This window comes from Tamandua tetradactyla, chromosome 17 (genome assembly GCF_023851605.1).
Source record: "Tamandua tetradactyla isolate mTamTet1 chromosome 17, mTamTet1.pri, whole genome shotgun sequence".
Taxonomy (NCBI): Eukaryota; Metazoa; Chordata; class Mammalia; order Pilosa; family Myrmecophagidae; genus Tamandua; species Tamandua tetradactyla.
In genome coordinates this window covers 38,590,787-38,612,066 of record NC_135343.1, presented here as the reverse complement: position 1 = coordinate 38,612,066, position 21,280 = coordinate 38,590,787, and the positions used below count along the sequence as shown (strand labels likewise).

At 38.3% G+C, this 21,280-nt stretch overlaps 1 protein-coding gene and 1 pseudogene across 2 annotated transcripts in view; one reads left to right on the top strand and one right to left on the bottom strand.

Moving 5' to 3' along the window:
* Nucleotides 1-21,280, top strand: part of SPRED2 (sprouty related EVH1 domain containing 2) — a 141,156-nt gene that overhangs the window by 95,227 nt on the left and 24,649 nt on the right. For both annotated transcript variants that reach the window (XM_077134407.1, XM_077134406.1), the window contains exons 2-4: nucleotides 12,495-12,672; nucleotides 18,560-18,728; nucleotides 20,817-20,881. In XM_077134407.1, the coding sequence (XP_076990522.1) occupies nucleotides 12,495-12,672; nucleotides 18,560-18,728; nucleotides 20,817-20,881 (412 nt within the window). The remainder of the gene's footprint in view (nucleotides 1-12,494; nucleotides 12,673-18,559; nucleotides 18,729-20,816; nucleotides 20,882-21,280) is intronic.
* On the bottom strand, nucleotides 5,653-7,435 carry LOC143660915 (metal-response element-binding transcription factor 2 pseudogene; annotated as a pseudogene).

The following is a 21,280-nucleotide window of genomic DNA, read 5'->3' as shown; positions in this document are numbered from 1 at the left end:
GACTGCCAGGCATGAATCCAGACCTGACACTGTGGGATCAACAATTCCGTCCTGACCAAAGGGGGGAAAGCAAGTGTAATTAATGAAGTATCAGTGTCAGAGAGAGTTCAGATAGAGTCGAGAGGCTCTTCTGGAGATTGTTCTTACCCAAGCTTCATAACCTGCCAACCCCCAACCAGGACCATTTCAGCCAATCCTAAAGAACACCTAGGGCAATATATAAGATTCCACAAGGATTCCATGCACTAGAGTAACTTGCCAGGAACCTACAACCTCCAGATGGGTCCCTGGTTCAGATAAGTCCTGATACCTACCCCAGCCTCTCCAGAACACCAGATAGTTCCATCTCCCTACCCCATATTAGTGACAGCCCCTTCCAATATCAAAAATTTAGAATTGCCATAACGCAAACTAACTCCAGTGAGAGGTATGGAAAGATCAAAGGTGATGGTGGAATTATACATAGAAGATAGGACTTAACAAATGAATATGAATGCTGAATCATTAAATTGATACCTCTTTTAGTCTCCAGTATTATAGGGCAAGTAAATTGTAACCCATGTCAAAATCTAAAATATGTTCTATAAATGATTTTGGTGCTGTGCTTGGAAATTTATAAGTTTTTTGTATATATGTTATTGTTCACAAAAAAAGAAGGAAAAAAAGTCGATTGTGATGATAAAAAAGTATTTAAGCCCTCTAGCCTCCTATATTCTGGAGCAGCTAGAAGGAAAAATATGAGAAGATCATATGGTAGCCCATGACAAACTCTAAGATCTATCCTGTAACCACTTTTTGAAGAGTCCTTTGAAAACTATTGCTTTTTTACTTCTTTGCTTTGTATATATATTATACTATACAATAAAAAATGTTTTAAAAAATTTCAGTAAGAAAATAAAAATACTAGCTACCCATGTTAAATGAACTTTGACTTGTTAGGACTGGCTCTGAAGAGTGATTTACAAATTATTAAATTTAATAATCACATTTCAAATATCAGTGGGATCAGCTATGTCTTTCATAATAGAGAAAATGACTCCCACCCCTTCTGGGTGGGTAGGTTTATTTATATACCTCAATGTAGCCGGGTAGCATCAACAACAGAGGCTGGCCTTACATGTGGCATGCCAGGATGAGAATGGACATGCCCCAGACCTCTTCGGCACTGAGGAGTCTAGTGACCTTGTAACATAGCATAACTTATTAGTTTTGCTAATCCACAAGACTAAGGTAGATTCCTAAAACATTTTCTCGTGACTTCACACACATAGTCTGAGCCCACAGAGTGAAAGAGGTCGGCCTATTCACACCTCTGCTGGGGCTCCCTCTGTATTAGCTGGACCCCTGGCTCTCAGCCTAATTGTTTCCTAGACGAGGGTCGACATTCCACTCATTGTAAGGCAGACTCCTCCTCCCCCCTTTTAGATACCGTATTCCATTCCTGGAAACTCACTACACTCCATTAAGAAAACACCTAAATTGATCATGAAGATAAAACAATGCTTTTACAAACATTTGTTATGCATGTAAAAACATGCACTTGATAGTAAAAGCTATGTTGTAATTCTCTGGGGGGAATTATTCTGTGTAGGTAAGGTTAGCTGTGGCAGCTCAGAAAAGCAGGGACACAGTAAAGACTGGATGGCAGAGCTTACTCTCTTTTTCCTTCTCTTGGTAAATCTGATCCCTAGCACAGTGCCCTGGGCTGTGTAAATTCAGAATTGAGATATTAGTACCTGTTCAAGTTCATGGATATTTTACTGATAGATGATGGAATAAGACAGTTTCAAAGACTTCTTCGAATGTACTTTATGGCTGATTTCACTGACGTCAGTGAAATCAGTATGGGGAATCCTTAGCCCCAAATTTGATCATATGCAAACCGCTCTCTTTATCAAGCAAAATGTAATATTCTGAAAACTTTTTCTGTGCCTCATGGTGCCTGTTCTTCAGGGTTTGAAAGGAGAGCTAGTGCCATAAGTAGCTACTGTTTAGTAAATCATCTTTGCAATCAAGTCTTTTTACCATGGAGTGTAGACTTTTCTATAATGGCCTACAAACAGTACATACCTTATTTCCTATGGCACTAAGCAGGGAGAGAAAATGGCCTACTTTAGTGCCTTGTGTAGAGCTAAAAAACACATTGCCACCCTGCATAAAACTATATTATGTACAACTTTCTGTGCTCATGAAGTTCAGAATGTATAAATTTCTAAAACCAGGGCAATATACTTTTTAAAAATCTGTAAGCACTTGATTTTGCTGAAATATTTTGCTCATTCTTTTATAAAAAGATGGCTTAGACGTGTATTTCATGTATATATATTATACATGTATGTAATATTTTATATATACATGTATAACTTGATGAACTCCAGGAGCCCTTATGAATCTTTAGGCACATGGAAGACGAAATGTGGATGAGGGTGTGTTTAAAATAAAGTGACTGTGCTGGCCTTCCCCACTCAGTGTTATATTTGGCTCAACTGGCATCTATATGTTATGCCTGGTGGAAGGGGCAGCCAGAGAGGCTGGGATTCTGGCTAATCCCTCTCAAGGCCTGGTGAAGTGGAGAAGGGTGGAAAAGAGGGCTGGGCGGAAGTAGATCTAATGTTTAGGATAATGGAGAGATAAATGAATGCTGTAATCAGACGAAGGCTGGTGATGAGAAGGAGGCAGAGAAGCATTTGCAGGGGATGTAAACATTCTAGTCTCCATCCCTGAAAGAAAACTGAGGTAGGCAGGGCAGGAATTCCAGGCAGCACAGGGCCAGTTCATAGATGGCAGATGGAATTATTTTCCTCTGCAGGTGTGCCTGAAATGTAGAAGTCAAACCTGGTCTTTAAAAACCAGACTACTGTTGATAATTGCTGGAGGTCCGTTTTGGATTTCCTCTGTTACAGGGCCCTACAGCGTCCCTGCAACTCTGCCCTCTGACAGTAAAAAAAAAGGCGGGCAATCTAGAATCCCACTTCTTGGAGTATGTATTTAAAGGACCTGTCTGTAATCAAAGTCATTTATTCAGCAAAAGTAATAACGATGGCTGCGACTGATCACAATTTCTCTCTATCAGGCATGTAACCTCTATTACTGTTTTTAACCGTCGGGGTAACCTAGCGAGGTAGATCTGCTCATCTGTTTGCAAATACAAAAATCCAAGCTCAGAAAGGTTTCAGCTGTTGAGAAGGTCATGACCCTTCTGACCTGTCTGCCTGTGAAACACACATTCTTGACCCAACGCAGTGCTACCTCCTCACCATTTTGTACAATTCCTTTGTTTACTTCTGTCAGGCGCCCAGGCAGGCCTGCCTCAAATCTGGAGAGAACATAGAGCATGGAAGTCTGAGACATAAAACTTGCTGTGCCACCTTGGACTCAAACCACCCCTAATGAAAATCTAGTTTCTGTGTTATTCCTTACGTGCGTTCCCTCTCCTGTCATAGCATATCACCTACTTCTTTTACGTGTTGGGTGATCAAAGGACAAGAAGTTCTTCTTTTACAGATAAGCCCACAAGTTAGGAAGGCAAAGCTTTTTTCTTAAGGAACCCCACATTTAAATGGCAGGTCCCCAGTCAAATTTTGTTTCTTTTTTCTTTTTCCAGTTAGACTTTTAAAAGCCAATTTTACTCCTCTAGTACCTAAAGCCGATCATACTCTTTGGGTAGTGATTGTCAGACACCATTTGTAATGATGATGTTTCTTTGGGTCAGTTTAGCTCGAGTTCAGAATCTGGGACTCCATTCATTTTTTTTTTTTTTTTTAGCTCTTTAAAAAATACACACATTTAATGTTGGTCTGTTTTAATTCTAAGTAAAGCAATTCCAAAAATACAAACTGAACATCAGAGCCATGTGAACCACCATGATAAAATAAAACAGACATTCACAATAATTACGTCTAAAGACAGTTCAGCTTGATAAATCTTCTTCCAAGTATCTTAAAGAAAGAAATACTAAAATACTGCTGGTGTTCAGTTAGAATTAAAGGACTTTGGGGAAAATGAAATAATATGATACAGGTGGAGTGAATAAGGTTACACGGGATTTACATTTTCCATTACCCCTAGATATAAACAAACATTCAAAAACCAACACAAACTCTGTGTTATTCAAAATATTGCAGCTGCAGGAAAGGCAACTTTAAATTAATAGCTAGGGGAAAAAATCAAGTTTTGGTGGAGGTAAACAGAAGTGACAGTTTTTAATTTGCACTTTTGTAAAGCTCATTTATACCTGGTCAACCAGGAACCAAACGCAGGAAAGCGAAGTTCTCTGCTTCTTTTGGCTATAATGTGATAAGAAAAGGTCATCTTTTGAAGATGTTTAAAGAAATAAAGCAACTTTCTTTATAAATAGTCAAATAATCAATTAATGGAATAAATAAGTACTAACCCACATTTTTACCACACTGTAATCACTACACTTTACATTTTTTCATTCTGGTGGCAAACTTCCCAATTTTTAGGCTAAAATCCACCAATCATTTTTAAGAGTAAAATGAACAGCCACCAAAAGAAGAATATTCTTCTGTTTACTCTTTGGCTAAAAAAAGAAGACAAACAAACAAAACAAAAAGAAACAGAAGACAACTGGTGATAAAAGAAACTGTTTTTTTACATGTAAAATAAAATTATCGATTTAAATCTTGTTACATTTTATAAAAACAAGAGGTAATGTTGTAATAAAACAGCAGTAGCCCTGGCTGGCAACATACTGTTTGTTAACCCTGTGCAATAAAATACTTTGTTCATACTACACTTATTCAAACATGACTAACAAGTTACTACAGACATTTCAGGAATCTTTGTGGGACTCCTATAGACTTACTGTTAAAACTGAGAGACATTTACAATCATAATGTGTCATGAAAACTTGAAAATGTTACTTCCGGTAGGAGATAATGTTCATATTTGAATTTGTTTTAGTTTCTGAACAGCTGAGTTACAAGGACTGAAAAATGGAAAGCATTCTAAAAGCTCATGAATACCGTTGTTCACACACTTCATGAGAACACACTAAATTTGTTTGACACATTTCTCTTCATACATAGCAAGCAACAGCACCCAATAAAAGCCTGAGAAGAAATGCTGCTGTGTAAATACTGCAACTATTCCTGAAAAAAAAATTATGGGATATATACTCCAAAGCTGCCCATTCCCATAATTTGTATTGCATAGGTGTATATATATGCACATGCAAAGAATATATTAAGACGACAATGAAGTCTAGTCACAGAGCAATTTACAGGCTCAATATATTTTTTACATTTTGTTTGAAAGAAAACTTCAATATTTTACAGTCTTTCAGTAGGCATTATATACACTGCACTTTATGAAATCTAAAAGGTATTGAGATAAATTTTTTCCAACATTTTGGTAACAAAACAGACAATGTTTCTCCAAACACTTGTGCTATCTAGATGATCTGTTTGCTCTAATACCCACTAATCACAAAATGACTCAATGGAATAATTAGAAAAATTATCTAACACTATGCATGGGGTTTTGAATAATTTTTAATATCCTATCCTAGAAACATTCTACAAATATTAAGATTTAAAAAATTAAGTCTCTGTTCTGATTTTTAAAAGATATCTTTTTATGACAATATCCATAGCATTGACAGGTACATGTTAAGGCTAATATCATCTCCTTTTGTGAATTTTTTTGACTTTTTTTTTTTTTTTTAAGAAAGATAGTAAAAGCCAGAATCCTTTAGGGTTCTGAAATGTACCTACAGAAAATGAGAGTGCAGTGAACAGAATGTTCAGTCCTACAGTCAGGATGCAGTTGCTCCTTCCCATTCCACAAGATACTGCACCTTTCCATCAAGTGTCACCCGACGAGCCAAAACTCGGTATTTTTCGCCACATGCTATTCTACCTGCAGCACCAAAGTAACTAGTAATAGAGTTTTTTAAATGATTGAGTTGTAACTCTTGATCTGCTAAGTTATTCAGAATCTCTGTGTTGAGTTCATCCAATTGATAATCTTCTTTGCCTTCATCATCTTTGACAATTTCTGAATTCTGAGTCTGGAGTGCTCTTCTTGGAAGACGACCTCTTCTCCTCCGCAAATGTGGTATTGCAGCAGGCCAAGATCTTCCGGTACGAGTTCTTTTTCTGGAGTCAGATAATCCAAAATGCCTGGAAATGCTAGACGAGGTAGTTTCTTTTATACTGGAAGCACCCGTGAAATCTACATCTGAGGTACTGGATGAATGTGCAGTTCCCTCAGTTCTCCCTATAGAACAAGGCAAATCCAAGGTAGGATTCTCTGAAATTGATTCTTTATCCAAAGGTGTCTCAGCAGTTTTTTGAATCATTTTTCTTGTATATGGGCCAGGCGGACAACCTACAGACTTTTTCTTTCCTTTTTTTTCTATGCCATTGCTTACTTCCCTTGAATCAGATATAGGTTTGGATGCCTTTCTGCCTTTAATTTTAAATTCATGGGATGTTCCTTCTGGTTCTTTCTCTGCTTTGAAAGCCACGTTTGGTGGCACAGGAGGAACACGAATTCACAACCCAAACAAATGCTTCTTCTTCTTTATTTCTTTCCCAGACATAAACATGGTCTTGTAATCATTTAATACCTCCAGAACATGCTCATATCTTTCAGATTTTGGTGTGTCTGCCAGCTCTCCAGGGTGCAATCTATCCCAGTTTTCATTAATGTATGTCATAAGCTCAAGTTCAGAATCAAAGTATTTCTTCTTGTGAATAACACTTAGGTTGTAAAGGCATAGGTGTGCTATATCTACCCACTGTAATGGTAGACGTTTGAGGTATTCTGGTCCAGAACTGCAGACAGAGCAAATAAATGTATAAAACCTGTCTCCAAACAGCATTGGCTTTTGAAGGCATTGCACACAAGCCTCATGAAACCATTGTTTACATTTACAGCACTGCAGCATCTTTAAATACCAATCTCCAGGCCCTCCACAATAGCAGTAACACTGCTGGACATTGGTTTTATGACCAGCATCCCATTCAAGGTCTGCCACACTATAGGGTAATGTCTGCTTCATGACTTGCAATGCTTTGGCATTTGGTCCTTTCTTAAGCTCACCACCCCTCTTTGTTGTTGTTGCAAAAACACACTGCCGACAGAGCCATTTTTCATCTGAATCAATCACACTGGAATCAATATGAGGTGTGTGACACAACTGATCGTATCCTTGGCCACACTTATCACATATAACCATTTCATTGGGAGCTTCTGAATACTCTTCCTGACATATTGTACAGACCATTTCCCCACTTCCAGTGGCTCCTGTTTGAATGTCCTTCCAGAGAACCCAGGATTTAGAACTATCTTCAAATACGATGAAGCAGCTCTGTTTCAATATGTTTATCTTTTTGATAGTTCCAAGATAAAACAAGCCATCTGACCATCTAGCTAGGACATCCTGACCCTCTTCAAATACATGCTGGCTTTTTGGTTTTATGTCCATCCTCATTTGGTCACTTCAGTGGTACCAACCGCTTCATACAGGAAAAAAACAACCAATCACGTTCCCCTGGGCACTCCTCCTGCGAGTCCGAGCACTTACTAGGTACCCACCCCACCGGGCACCCCGCACATACGCACGCACAAGCCAAGGTCCTGGGGGTGAGGGTTGGGGTACAGTAGGCGTTCTTACACCGGCCTCAAACACACCCCACTTCAGTACAGCCCTTCGCCATTTTGGTTTCCCACGGACTCCATTCATTTGTTTTTAGACCCATGTCTAGAACTTCACATGTCTAAATCAGTTATTCTGATGCAGCACTAACTGCTTTCTGAAGCTTTTTTCTTTTTCCTCTTTTAAAAAATGTTTGTTGTTATTTGAAGTGCAGTGATAACATTATTATTTTTCAAAGACATACCAGCAGCATTTTCCTTGTGCAAATTAAAAACTAATCTGCCCTTGCCATTCCTTCTCCATCCCTCCCAAGCAAACTCCACATCTGCTTTAAACAGATGCTGTTTCTTTCCAGAAAGTGGGGAAGGGAAGGTGGGAAAGGAGTTTCCTCCCTTATACCTTTTTAGTAGCACAGTTCCTTGTCATTTCTGTTCTGGGTGGGATTAAGTGGCTAAGTAACATAAATGCACCTCAGATAGGAAGCAGTTGGCATGTGGCCATGCAGCTGGATTATCCAGGCATCCTTCTCAGCTTTTAGTGCAACACTTTATCCCCCTGCCTTGTTTTAAATAGCCAGATGCCTCTGTTAATGCTGGCTGGCGGGTTGTTGTCAGAAGAGGGGGAGGGGGTGCTTCTGCATAGGCATCCATCCCCATCGCCTACCCCCAACCATGAAAAGGGGGTGAGGAATCAAAGCAGGAAGATGATGCAGACTGCAAGTAGAGGCCACAGTGAAAGCAGCCCCTGTAGTCTGGAAGGCAGGCAGAGGTTTTTTGTTTGTTTGTTTTTAATCTCTAATAAATTAGTACTTTTTTGGAAATCGTCTTTGGGAATAAACAAAGAGCACCCAAATGAGACCAAGCAAAAGGCCATTGATTCAGAGCTTACTATAGTGAGGGAATCAGCCACCATACTTTGTACTTGGCAGAGACCCAAAGACAGGAAGAAGAGAGAAGAGTGGGAAAGCTTTACAGTGGGAAAAGGGAAGAGTTCATTCAGGTGCGCCCTCCTTAGAAGCTGTTGGCATGGAGAGGCTGGAGATGGGCTAACTGAAGGAAGAATGCTCTGTGATTACTTGGGGGAGCATTTTTGGTTTTCTCCAGTTGGTCCTAAATTGGAAGATGGAATGGGGAAGGATTAGGGAAACTGTCAATTGTCTGTGGCACTAGCATAAGTAACGCACACTTCCCTTTTTCATGTTTACATAATCCCCTCAAAGGAAGACAGAGTGGCATACAGCTACAGCACAAAAAAAGTAGAAACATGTTTTAACAAGAGGTGTGTAGAGTTTCAATTCTTCACCTCAGCGGTTTCCTGTTGAGTTGAACCTGTTGCGTACTCATAGAAGATTTAGGAAAGCTGTGTTTCATACTGGAGAATTATGTATCTGAGAACTTAGCTTTTCTGGAATAAATGGTGTATATAGAGGGAAAAAAACATATGGATATCTTCCAAAATTGTTTATATGCAACTAATCTAAACACGTGTTATAAATTGTTTTTAATTAATTTCTGGGATTTAAAGGAATATGCATTTTGAGTCCTGAGATGAGCAGATTAGTGATATAAAGCAACTACATGTGTAACCTGTGATTTTATTGAATGTTCCTAATAATGAAAAGATCTCTACCTTTATCCCAACTAAGTTATTGTGATTTATAAGCAAATCACTGTTGACAGTTTATATTTTCTCAGGGATTCAATTAGCTACAGATCATTTTTTACAAACCTGTTTATGTTGTCTGTATAACCTGATTCATTCCACAAACTGTTAAAATACAAGACACCATTCTTGTATTTAATAGTGAACAAAAAAGGCAAAGTCACTCTTGTGCAGTTTACATTCTAGTTCGGGAAAGAAGGCAAATATGTGCTAAGGCAGGTGTTGATTAGCATGTGGGAAAAAAAGCAGTGGAAGAAGATATAAACGGGATGGAGTATATGAAGTGGACGGGGAAGTCTTCTCTGATGAAATAACCTTGAGCAGAGACCTGAATGAATAAGTTAATGGGCCTAGTGAGGACCTGGGAGAAGAGCAGGGAAAGGCATTCTAAGTAGAGGGAATAGCAAGTGGAAAGGCCCTGAGGCAGGTAGGAGTGTGCTTAGTGTGGAAGACCATCAAGGAGACTGATGGGACTGCATGGATTGATTGAACATGGAGGAAAGTAGTAGGATAAAAGCCAGATTCCACTTAGAGTAATATAGGATACCACTGCAGGGGTTGTTTGAATGGAGCATCACAATCCTGAGAGACTTAACCTGTCTCTTTTTTTGGAAGGTTGGACAAGTGTGGAAGTAAGGTTAGTTAGGAGACTAATACAATAATCAAGGTGAAAGAGTAAGCAGCTAGGATGAGGGCAGCGTCGATAGAGGTGGCCAAAGTGAATTCTGGCTGTATTTTGAAGGGAGGGCCAATAAGATGGGGAGGGTTTGGGTATCAAGAGTTCAGTCTGACAGGTGGTTCAGCTCATCTTCCATGCAGGAGACCTGGGTTCAATTCCTGGGCCACGCACCAGAAAAAAAAAAAAAAAGCAGAGTTCAACCTGAAGCATGTTGATTGCGATGCCTGTTAGACAACCCAAGCAAAGAAATCACATAGTTAGTTGATTTTACTGGTCTGGAACTTGGGTAAGAGGTCTGGGTTATAAATGTGAATTGGGCATCTGCTAGCAGATAGAAGGTATCTGACTGGAAGAATTGGCCTTAGCTTGGATCATGGGTGGTTTATCTACAGTTACAGAAGAAAAGGTAGAGGATTGGTACAGAGTAGGAGGCCTGGTGGTGGGCACAGGTGCAAATTCTCTTCCAATTGTGTCTGTTTTCTCAATGAAATTAAAGCTGGTTCATCTGTCATCCAATAGGGAAGAAATGGGAGGACATGTGAAATAGTCTTTAGGATGGACCAGGGAAATGTATCAGGATGCTGAACAGCATTTAAGGGCCCATTTTAAGTTAGTGGCTATGACTTTAAACTGAGACCTGTGTGCGTAATAGAGTTTTTTTTGTTTGTTTGTTTCCCTCTAACCATGTTCAACCGCCTACGTAGGGGCATGGAGTAAGTAAATTGTAGGATTGGGGATTTTGCTGGGCAGTTACAATGAAGAAAGAGAAGACAAAGGAATTAAGGTTGTGCTGGACTGTTGTGATAGACCATGAAATGTATGTTAAGTAGAGAATCAAGGGAGAACATGAGGGGTGATGGGAACAAGGCAGAGGTGGTTGACACAATAGATTGTTGGCCCAAGGAGAGCTAAAGATTTTTTGGAGTCTGAGTGGAATGAACTACAAAGTTAGGAGGTGGTGATTGGAAAGCAGATGCTTAAACTCAAGCTTATAAAGGTGGTACAGATTTTCATAATGACAAGGTTGTTGTATAATAACCCTGTGCATGGGTGACGGTCATTGGAGGAGATTTCCAGGAACTGCCAGGCCAAGGAATTGGAGAGATCTCCTTAATTACCAAGAACCATAACGGGGACAGAGGCAGACAGTCACCTGGGTTGCTAAGCTCTTCAAGGAATGAGGAGGAGTGACCCAGAGGTTGGTAGAAGATTGAAACAAAGGAGGGTAGGGGCAGCGTGGTTGGGTGTAGGGGCATCAGAGGAGCTGGAGGGAAAGAATGTAGTCTGCAGTCATGGTGAGTGCCCTCCACTATGTGTAGGCTCAGGGGGAGGATGAAGGAGAGAAAACAGCCTCCTGTGAGGTGCCACAGAGTGCACAAGTGTTCGTTTAGATTAAGAAAGTGAAAGGAATGGTCAGAGGAGAGGATGAGGAAGTAAGGGGTGTGCTGGATCTTGAGTTCCACTGGGCACAATGGGAGGGAAGCTGAGTCACAGCAGGGTCAGCTCTAAGGGATAATGGAAAATCTGGGTGGCTTTGGTTTCTTGTAAATGAGGTGAGCAGGGATGTGGGGCATAATGGGATTGTTTGGATGATGCCTTGGCAGATTAGGGTGGGCAGGCCCTAAGGAGGAGCTGGTGGGAGGTCTTCCCTGAAGCCCAAGGAATAGAGGGGGTTCTGTGTTACTCTGTGTCTTAGTGTTCCCAGTATCTGGCATAGAGAAGACATGAATATATATTTGAATATATGTTGAAAAATGAATTACATCCAAAGAAAGAAAACAAGTGAGAATTTAACAGACCCATTGAAAATCCAAGTACATTTTGGATTTAGAAAGACTGATAAGGGGCAAGCAAGATTTGGTCTCTTGAGGAGAAAAAAGGATTTTGGCAAATGTGCAAGAGAACTTACTCTGAAGTTTAGACATAGAAAAAATAAAATCATAAACAGAAGGTCACAATATGTAAAGGGTATTTGAATTGAAGTATTTTCAAACCCATATAAACAATTGCATGATGAATTTGTGATTTGAAAGTGGACTATTATTCTTATGCTAAATCAGAAGGTGCTTAGCTTTATAAAATGTTATGCTATGGTAATTCATTGTAAGCTTAAGTTTTTAAGGGTTGAAACCATACTACCCTCTTGAATTAATAGCTTTGTCTTTCCCAGTTTACAGATACCAAATTGTAGAGATCAGCTCATTTGTTTTATTATTAATTCTTACATCCAGAAACAGAACATTATGCTTGAAGACCTGAATTTCAACATAGAAAATTAGCATGCATCTTCCAAATATTTTTTTAATTCCTAGGTACCTTTAAAAATGTAGTTCTATGTTGAGTTTAAGTGCGTTTGATCACCCAACCCCGAAGAGTTGAGATGGGCTACCTTTTCATTTTGCTGCCAGGCACAGATTGTTTTGATGAGCCCAGAAAAGTGCTGACCGGTTGTCACCTTGCACTGTGAACCATGTTCTGCAGCTACCAGACCGTTGTCATGCCCCATTCTTCTTGTTGTCGTTTTAGTGACAGCTATATTGTGCGTGTCAAGGCTGTGGTTATGACCAGAGATGACTCCAGCGGGGGATGGTTCCCACAGGAAGGAGGCGGGATCAGCCGCGTCGGGGTCTGTAAGGTCATGCACCCCGAAGGCAATGGACGCAGCGGCTTTCTCATCCATGGTGAACGGCAGAAAGACAAACTGGTAAATGGCAGACGTACAACGTGTGGGTTAAATTAGCAACTGATTTCTTACATTAAATTATAGCCCTCTTCCCTTGGGTTTTTATTTTTTTGTTTATTTTCTTCTTCTCTGACTTCAAACTCTTGTGAAAGCATCAAAAGTTAGAACTGGTGCCAAATTGCAAAGCAACCTTGCTTTCCAGTGAAGTCCCTTTTTACCACACATCCTATAGCACAGATGCTTAGAAGAACTATATGCAGCTATCTTGTTTGTTCCTTTGGTTAATTAAGATGTCTTTCTGTCATTGCACAAAGGCATTCAAAATTAAAAGTGTGCTCTTTACTGTGAGTTACACTGGGCTGAGCAGCAAAGTCAAAGTTGTTCAGATGTAGAGTTTTTTCATGGAGCATGCTATCCAGGTTTGGATTATTGAAAAGCAAAATGCAGAAGTGGTAGGGTGTCATCTGACATTTGGTCACGTCTAACTATATGTTTATCCAAAAGACGTTGTAGCTTTTATTTCATAAGCTAATGAATAAAACGTATTTGGAAAAAGAAAAGTCACAAAAAGTAGTGGCTATGAATAATTATATGTGCTTATAAATAAATACTTTGGAGAGTAATCATTTCCCCACATGAGTAGGGAGTCTGATATAGCTCATAATATATAATCTGATGGAGGATCTCTGATGTCCAGTTCTTTGTTAAGAAGGAATCTATGATGTGAAGGAAAATTGAATGGCCAAATCTGTTATAAATTAGAGGTCATAAACCTGCAGTAATATTGCTACTATCTGCATTTGATCATTAAGTTTATACTTAAAAGCCAACAGATGATTCAAATTGTGCAGATCTCACAAGAAGGATAGTGCAGGAACACATCAGAGTTAAGTTTGAAACTCTTCGCAGCAGCATCTGTTGAGGTTTACCTATTAAGTGTGCAAATTAATCTTCTTTGGCAACAATTTTTTATAGTTTCAAAATCACAAAATAATGACAGAACAATTTTTAAAGTTATGTATAGGTAAATAGAAATGCTGTTTTCACACATGATTCATTTCTGAAATTTCAAATAGAGAATACAGGTAATTTTAAGAAGTGTCTATTTGGGAAATTACCTACATAATTATTGAGTAATTCAAACATTCATGTATATAATTTTTGCAGTATAAATTTTTGCAGGTTTTGATGTAACCACGCTACCAATGAAAAGTAAAATAATTACCATTTATCTAGCATTTGCTATGTGCTAAGCACAGTGTTAGCCCTTGAGTTAGAGTGTATCATTGTATCCTTACAGCAGCCTGTATAACTAAAGAAAGTAACATTCAAAACAATTCCTTACTTTTCTTTGATGACCCAACTTGGGGGCCTGGAAACAATATTTGAAACCCTGTCATTCTGACCCCAAAACTCTCCCACAGTTGGTCATACAAACACAACCATATTTTAGCCCTTTGATATATTTCTTTTTTTTTTTAACCTTTGTGCATGTATTTTTTTATTTTTACATAGTTATAATAACAGTTTTTAAATGCTTTTGTATCACTTGTTTGCCTTAATAGCCTCAAGAAATTTTTTGTGTTCCTGAGCATAGGTTGATGATCTGTTATTTAACCTTTCCTTAGTATCAAATGTTGAAATTCCTTCCCTTTTTTATAATCTTTTCAATATTATGAATAGTGTTTTCATAGATACCTGTGTTTTCCATGTTTCTTATTTTCTTGGAATATTTTGGGGGTCAAATTTTTATGACCTTTGATACATGTGTTGACAAGGGTCTGCTACAGCAGATAAGAGAATTTCCTTTAACATATGGAAAGTCATAAATTTTTTAATCTTTATCAATTTGATAAGCAGTGGTATCTTATTGTTAATTATAGCTAAGTGGGAAATCAAATGTTTTTCCATTTATTAAACATTTGTAACTGTGAATTATCTGTTAATGTCCATTCCATATTTACCTTTAGGCATCTCATTTTTCTCCTTGATTTGTATACCTTCTTGTATAATAAAGATATTCATTGCCATCTGCCATAGTGACTGCAAATATGTTTTCACACTCTGTTAACTTGCCTTTTTATTTTGCTGGGGTTCTTTTTCTATAGTAATGCTGATAGAATTTGTTTCTGATTTTTTCCTTTCTTGTTTTTATTGTTATTACCTCACATAAGCAAATTATCTTACCTCATAGAGCTATATTTTTAGATTTTTCCCCTGGTTTTTCTGTGTTTGTTCTAGAATATTTCAGTTTGAAATGGCCCTTTAGATTGTCTAATTCAGTCCCTTCATTTTATAAATACATTTATGAACTTGTATCTTACCACTGATTTGTATTATAATAATTGTACTTCTACCATTTTGTTTGAGGCCCTTTATGTAAGTAGCCTCAATTAAATTCCTGAAACATTCTGGAGGAAGAAGATACTATTATCTCTACTTTGTAGGTGGGGAAATTAAATACTCCCAGAAGTGATCCACTTCTTTAGTCCAGGACACATAGATAATCATGGGCAGAGCTGGTATTAAAACGCATTTCCTTGTGAAGCCAGAGCCCAGTCCCTTTATCCTGAACCTGCATCATAATAGCGCATTCCTGGTCCTCTGTCTACCCCTATGGACTTGTAGACCAGCTTCTGTTATTTGTTGTTATTGTGCATGGGTCAGGCTACCCTAAAAGTATACCTTGTGTCCTCCACTCTATAATGTTTCTCCATCTTTCTGTTCCTCTTCCTACCACCTTTATGTCATGCAATGGTCGCAGTTTTGGACTTTTATATCCACTAGTACTTAAAACACACACATACTTGTAATTATGCTTCTGTGTCTTTCCATCCCTTACCTTGCCCCTTTCACACTCTGTGGGAAATTCTGGACACCTATGATCCATGATACTTAAATCTCTCACACATACATACATAAGCATTTGGAGACATGGTGACTCCATTGACCGCCAGTCTTCTGTAATGCAAGACCTCTGCCCACTGGACAGCATTAGCCCCCACAGGAGCTCTGCCAGTGGAGTGTACTGTTGAGAGAGCTCCACTCTAGAAAGGTGGAGTTCAGAGTTCCTGCTATGCCAACTATGTAACAAAGTGCCCTTTCTGATAGAAACAGTGTTGTCAATGGTTTTTCCAAGGTAGGAAAGTTCTAGAATTTGGCGATTTTTTTTTTCTTTTACTTTTTTACCGTATGACACAGTAAGGCCTACGAAGTTAACTGCCACTGTTTCTGTGGGAAAGTCCTGTGTTCCAGACAGCCTTTCACAAGTAGTTATTTGGAAAATAATTCTTTGCAAAATTGTTAACAACTGGTTTTCCTGAGCAACTATATGGAAGCTAAAATTTTCTGAATCGAATCTTATTTGAGATGGATTGGAGAAGTTTACTCTTTAATAAATCCTGTGAGAGAAACCGTCTTATGAAGATCAGTCACAAAATCTAAAAGGTTGATAATTCTAGCATCCTTGTGCCGGTCAGTGGGCATTCTCGCACACATTTGGTGGGAGTTTCAGCTGACAAAGCTCTTTGAAAACCAAATTGGCAGGATATTAACTTTAAATGTGCATACCCTTTTACCTGGCTGTTCTACATTTAGAGCCCTGTCCTAGAGGTGTAAACTTGTACACAGAGTTTGGTATAACAGTGGTTCTCTCTCTCTCTCTCTCTCTTTTTTTTGGCCTCAGGATCCCTCTGTACTCTAAAAAATTACTGAGGACCCCAGATAAATTTTTGTTTTGTAGTGGTGGAGTAGCTATTAATATTTTTCATGATAGAAATTAAAACCAAAAATGTTAAAGACTAGTTCTTAATTTAGCAATATTATTAACATAAACAACATTTGTAACTCTTTTTTATCTCCATGCATCTCATTTAAAAAGGTAGTTTCAAAAGCCTTTCTTGGGTTTTAAGTTAATGTCAAGTTGTATATGTGCCAAAACTTCCATAGAGGCTTTATACATGTTATGAAGATTTAAAAATCTGACCTTTTTTCATTTTTGTCATTAAACTTATGTAGATATATAATGAGGTTATTTTATTTAAGAGGACAAGAGAGGCAGTATCCAATTCTCCTCCCGTCCGCAGTTTGAGTGGCTGAATTTATTTCAGTTTAAACTTAAACTTTCCTGAGAAAAATGTACCTTTGGAATAATCTCTAGCTTAGAAAGTGTTGATCAGAGACTAATTTTTTTTCACCTTAAAAATATGGAGAAACTGAAAGTCTTTATTTTTACAAAAAAAAAGTTTATTTCAAGGCTTTGAATTGAGGCTATTAAATTCTAAAATAGATAACATTTGTTAGATAAAGCATTAGTTATTTAGATTTCCCCAGTTTGGAATGGGGCTGGGCTGACATTTAATCATTGCACTATTCTTAGAAAGAAATAGGCATAATAAGGAATTTAATCATAAATAGAATTGTGTGAGGGAACTCTTGTCCTTTTTTAATACAATGTAATAAAATTAACTGCTTGAGACTGCTATTTGATATACCAATTTGAATATTATTCTCATCTATTCATTAAATTAGGGAACATTTACTTGGCAACACTTAATTTCTATTTGCTGGATGTGTTCTTGAGATTTGTATTCATTTAAAGATATTCTCTAATTTAGATTTATACTAATTTAGCCAGGCCTTCACTCTTTCCATTTAATTAGTCTAAATTAAAAAGATTTCATTGTGTTAAATGCAGAGCTTTGCCAGAACAAAATCAAGGCTGTTAAGATTTAGCAAAGTCAGGGTGGTATTCTTCGCTAAACTATGGGAATAAATATTATAAATATTTTTTATTTTTTTGTAAATAAACAATGATATTTACATTCACATAATTGCAATGCTGTTTATTCAATAATATTAAGCCCTGTTATCTATATCAACCAAAAACACTGTGCTAGACACAGGGGGAATTATTTTATAATACTAACAATCTTTTACAGTTTAGTTAGGGGAACAAGATTACTGCACATAAAACTGTCACAGAACAATATGAGATGAAATATTAAACTGTAAAGGTGATAAGAATGAGAACTGGAAAAAAAGAGTAAAATTTGATGGTGGAAATATACTCGGAAGCAAGTGTAGCTTTAAGTTCCTCATTTATGCATTGTTTTCAGAACATTTTCATACAGATGTTCTTATTGATAGCTGTGGTGCTACATCCATTCTAAAGATAAAAAGATTGAGGGTCAGTGAAAACCTGCTCAAAGTTATAGCTTAATAAAAGGCAGTTGTGAAACTAGATTGCTAGACACGAAAATTGTTCTTATAATCCAGATGTAGGGTTAATGGAGTTCCAGATAAGGTTGGTAGCAATTGAAATTGGGTTGGTATAAAAGATGTTGAAGGGAAAATGAAATGGACATGGTGATTAGTAATCTGGGGGATAGAGAAAGCAAAGGAGGCAAAGATGACCACATGTATTTTGAGTTGAGAGAATGAACAGAGATGGTGAGGTTGGGAGAGGAATTTAGTGACCTAAATTTCAGAGCCAATTAGTTAATTTTTCAGCTTGTTGAATTCGTGGTCATTGGATAGACTCATTAGGATAGGGAAGAGATTGACACAGAAACGTTAAGCCTGTATATCCAGAAGTCCAAGACTTCAACCTTAGCTTAGTGTCCCAGAGTCAGGGGCAGAAAGAAGAGGAATAAAAACCCTGGTAATGGAACACACCCAATACAGTGGGGAGAGAAGAAGCCAAGGATGAAATGAGTCAGTGAAGACTGGATGATCAATAGGAGCAAGCAAAGATTTCTTCTGAGCTGGGAACACTCACAGATAATAAGGGCAGGGAGTAGAGGTACTCACTGATTTCCACCAGCAATGGTTCCTGATTAGATTTCTGTAAGGAGACCCTATGAAGGCTGTTCTGCAAGTAACCGGCTTGTATGTTTCAATCCTTCAGGTGGTATTGGAATGTTATGTGAGGAAGGACTTGGTCTACACCAAAGCCAATCCAACATTTCATCACTGGAAGGTTGATAATAGGAAGTTTGGACTGAGTTTTCAAAGCCCTGCTGATGCTCGAGCCTTTGACAGGGGAGTGAGGAAAGCAATCGAAGACCTTATAGAAGGTATTGAATTTCCCACTGCTTTCTTAGTGGAACTATGGAAACTTTCTAAGTTATTTTTATTTCTACCATCGTATATTTGTCATTTAATTATAGGGCAGTTGGGTGCCAGGTCAGTAGGTGCCAATACTTAGTGAGAATACAGGGGGAGAAAAGAGATGAGTTTCAGAGTAAGGAATGATCCCAATTGATTTTATACTCTACTCTGAAAAAAAAACAAGCAGACAAGTTCTGGACTCCATGTGAATGAATTTTTTACTGATTTCACCTTCCCTGACTATTACAACTGGTCTGTCCTGGCGATCCAAGGAGGCCTCCTGTATTCAGGGGCCCACTGAGATGGAAGAGGGATCTGGGCCTCCTGGAGCCCTGGTGCAGACTAGCCCTCCGTGTGTGGGTGAGTGAGTAGTGGCACTGCATTACATGTGTTCATAGCCTGGAAGGCCCTTTGGCAGTCGCTTCTCATGGTGGGCTTAGCTGGAGTTCACCAATGCAAAATCATAGGTTCTCTACTTCAGCCTATTCACTTACCATATCAGAGGGTTTGTTTTGCCATGCAAAAAGCACCGTAGCCAGAACCCCATGGGAAAAGAAATGTCGAGCAAGGCAAGTTAATGCCAAATTCAGAATTTGGGAAAATTAATCACAAAAGGTTGTATGTTTGATTTGTTTAAGAAGTAAAAGTGTCCTTATGTCCTTCTCTTCATTGTGGATTTGGGGGAAGAGAGAAAAGCAAACCTTAAGAAATATCACTTAGTGGTATAATCAGTAGTATGGCAATTCAAGCTAGAGCATGAAATCTGCTAACTGCCACCATGTGATAGCCAAAAAGATAATAAAAACCCGTTTGCGTTCACATTATAAGTTTGACAGAGTAACAAATACTTAAAATGTTGTTGTTAAACATAACTTTTTAAATGTTCAGAAAGAAAATACCTCTTCTATTCTTGATAAAAGTTTGCAGATTGTCCATGTACTTATTCACTGAAAGTATGCAAAAATTTGATTCTCCTACTTATATATTTTTTTCTCTGTGTAAATTCTGCTTAACTGTTTTCTATCAAACTCACTTCTAAATGTTAATTGACTAGAGTAATTCATATAGTAGGGGAAAATTCTGAAAGGCTAATAGGAACTGCACAGAATATTTGGGGACTGTTTTCCCCCTTCTTTAATCCCTCATTAGAAATTTAAGTATTCCATCCTATTCTAAGGAATTCTTTTTATTTCAATTTCATGTAATAGCAAAATATTTTTAAATGCCTAACCAAGAAAAAAAGAAGATACAAATAAATTTCTCTTTTATTGTTATCGGTCACATGCACATTTTGTATGTTTTTTATCTTTGGGCCATTAACAGTGTCGGTTGGGTTGATCACACATCATTGGGGGAGGAATGAGGCATACAGTGATTGCTGCAAATTCAAGTTTTTGTTTAGTCTTTTCCAAGTGTAATTACAACTGATTTCCTATCAGGATGATGAAAGGTATGAGAAAGTAAATAAGTCGAACTCTAAAAGACCGATTTATTCCATCACAGAAGAAGCTGGGTCTTCTGACAGTAGCTCAGGTGTCAGGTTAGAAGGTAGTTCCCACAGTCTGGGTTTTAAAATCCAGTATTTGAATTTCAGAACTGGAAGCTACAGTCAAGGTGAGAGGACTGGAAAAACTAAGTCCAGTTTACACGCTGAGATCGTGGTGGGTCTCATTTGAGGCTTCTCAGTCCTTTGCTTTTCCTACTACACTGAGGGACCCTCAGGCTCTCTGGCAGATGCCTGGTCTCCATACCCTTATCGAGGAGAAGGCAGGCACCCAAGGCTGCTCGCTCAGTGAGGCCTGTCTGTTTGCCTGTGCCCTAGAAGCCAGTATAAAAGTTTGAGGTATTTATCCAGCAACATTTATGGAGCATTCTGCAAAGAGTCAATTAAAGAAGAGTAAGTTAAAATCATATCATTCCCAGGTAACCTATTTCTGCTGGGGATTCATATTCAAAATGAATGGAATGTGGTCTTATTAAAGCATACTTATTAAATTATTGAATTTGACTTATCCTCTTTGGAAACACTTTTTATTGCATTTTCATCCTTTTAGGCTCAACGACATCGTCTTCCACCATCCATAATGAAGCTGAGCTTGGTGATGATGACGTTTTTACAGTAAGCTTTGTTTGTCCTCTGCTTTCCAGATTACCTAATAAATAATCCGAGAGCGTTTCTGTTTAAGGGCATGAGAGTTTGCAAGTTGGCATTTGCCATTGCTGTTTGGATGCTATCATAGAGATGTTTTACTTTTTCCTGCTCTGGATTTGGCTTCATTGCTTCATCTGCAGTGCTTCCTCCTGCCCACCAACACAACAGAGTCAGCTGTCTTGTTCCATCCATAGTTCTTGTGCCATCTTTTCTCAGAGTTAGGGTGACCAGCCATTCTGGATTTCCTGGGACTGTCCTGAGTTTAACACCAAAAGTCCTAAATCCTGGGAAAACCCTTCAATCCAAGGTAAACTGTGACAATTGGTTGTCTTCCTTGGAGAGTTCTGTTAACATGCTTAAGCTCCT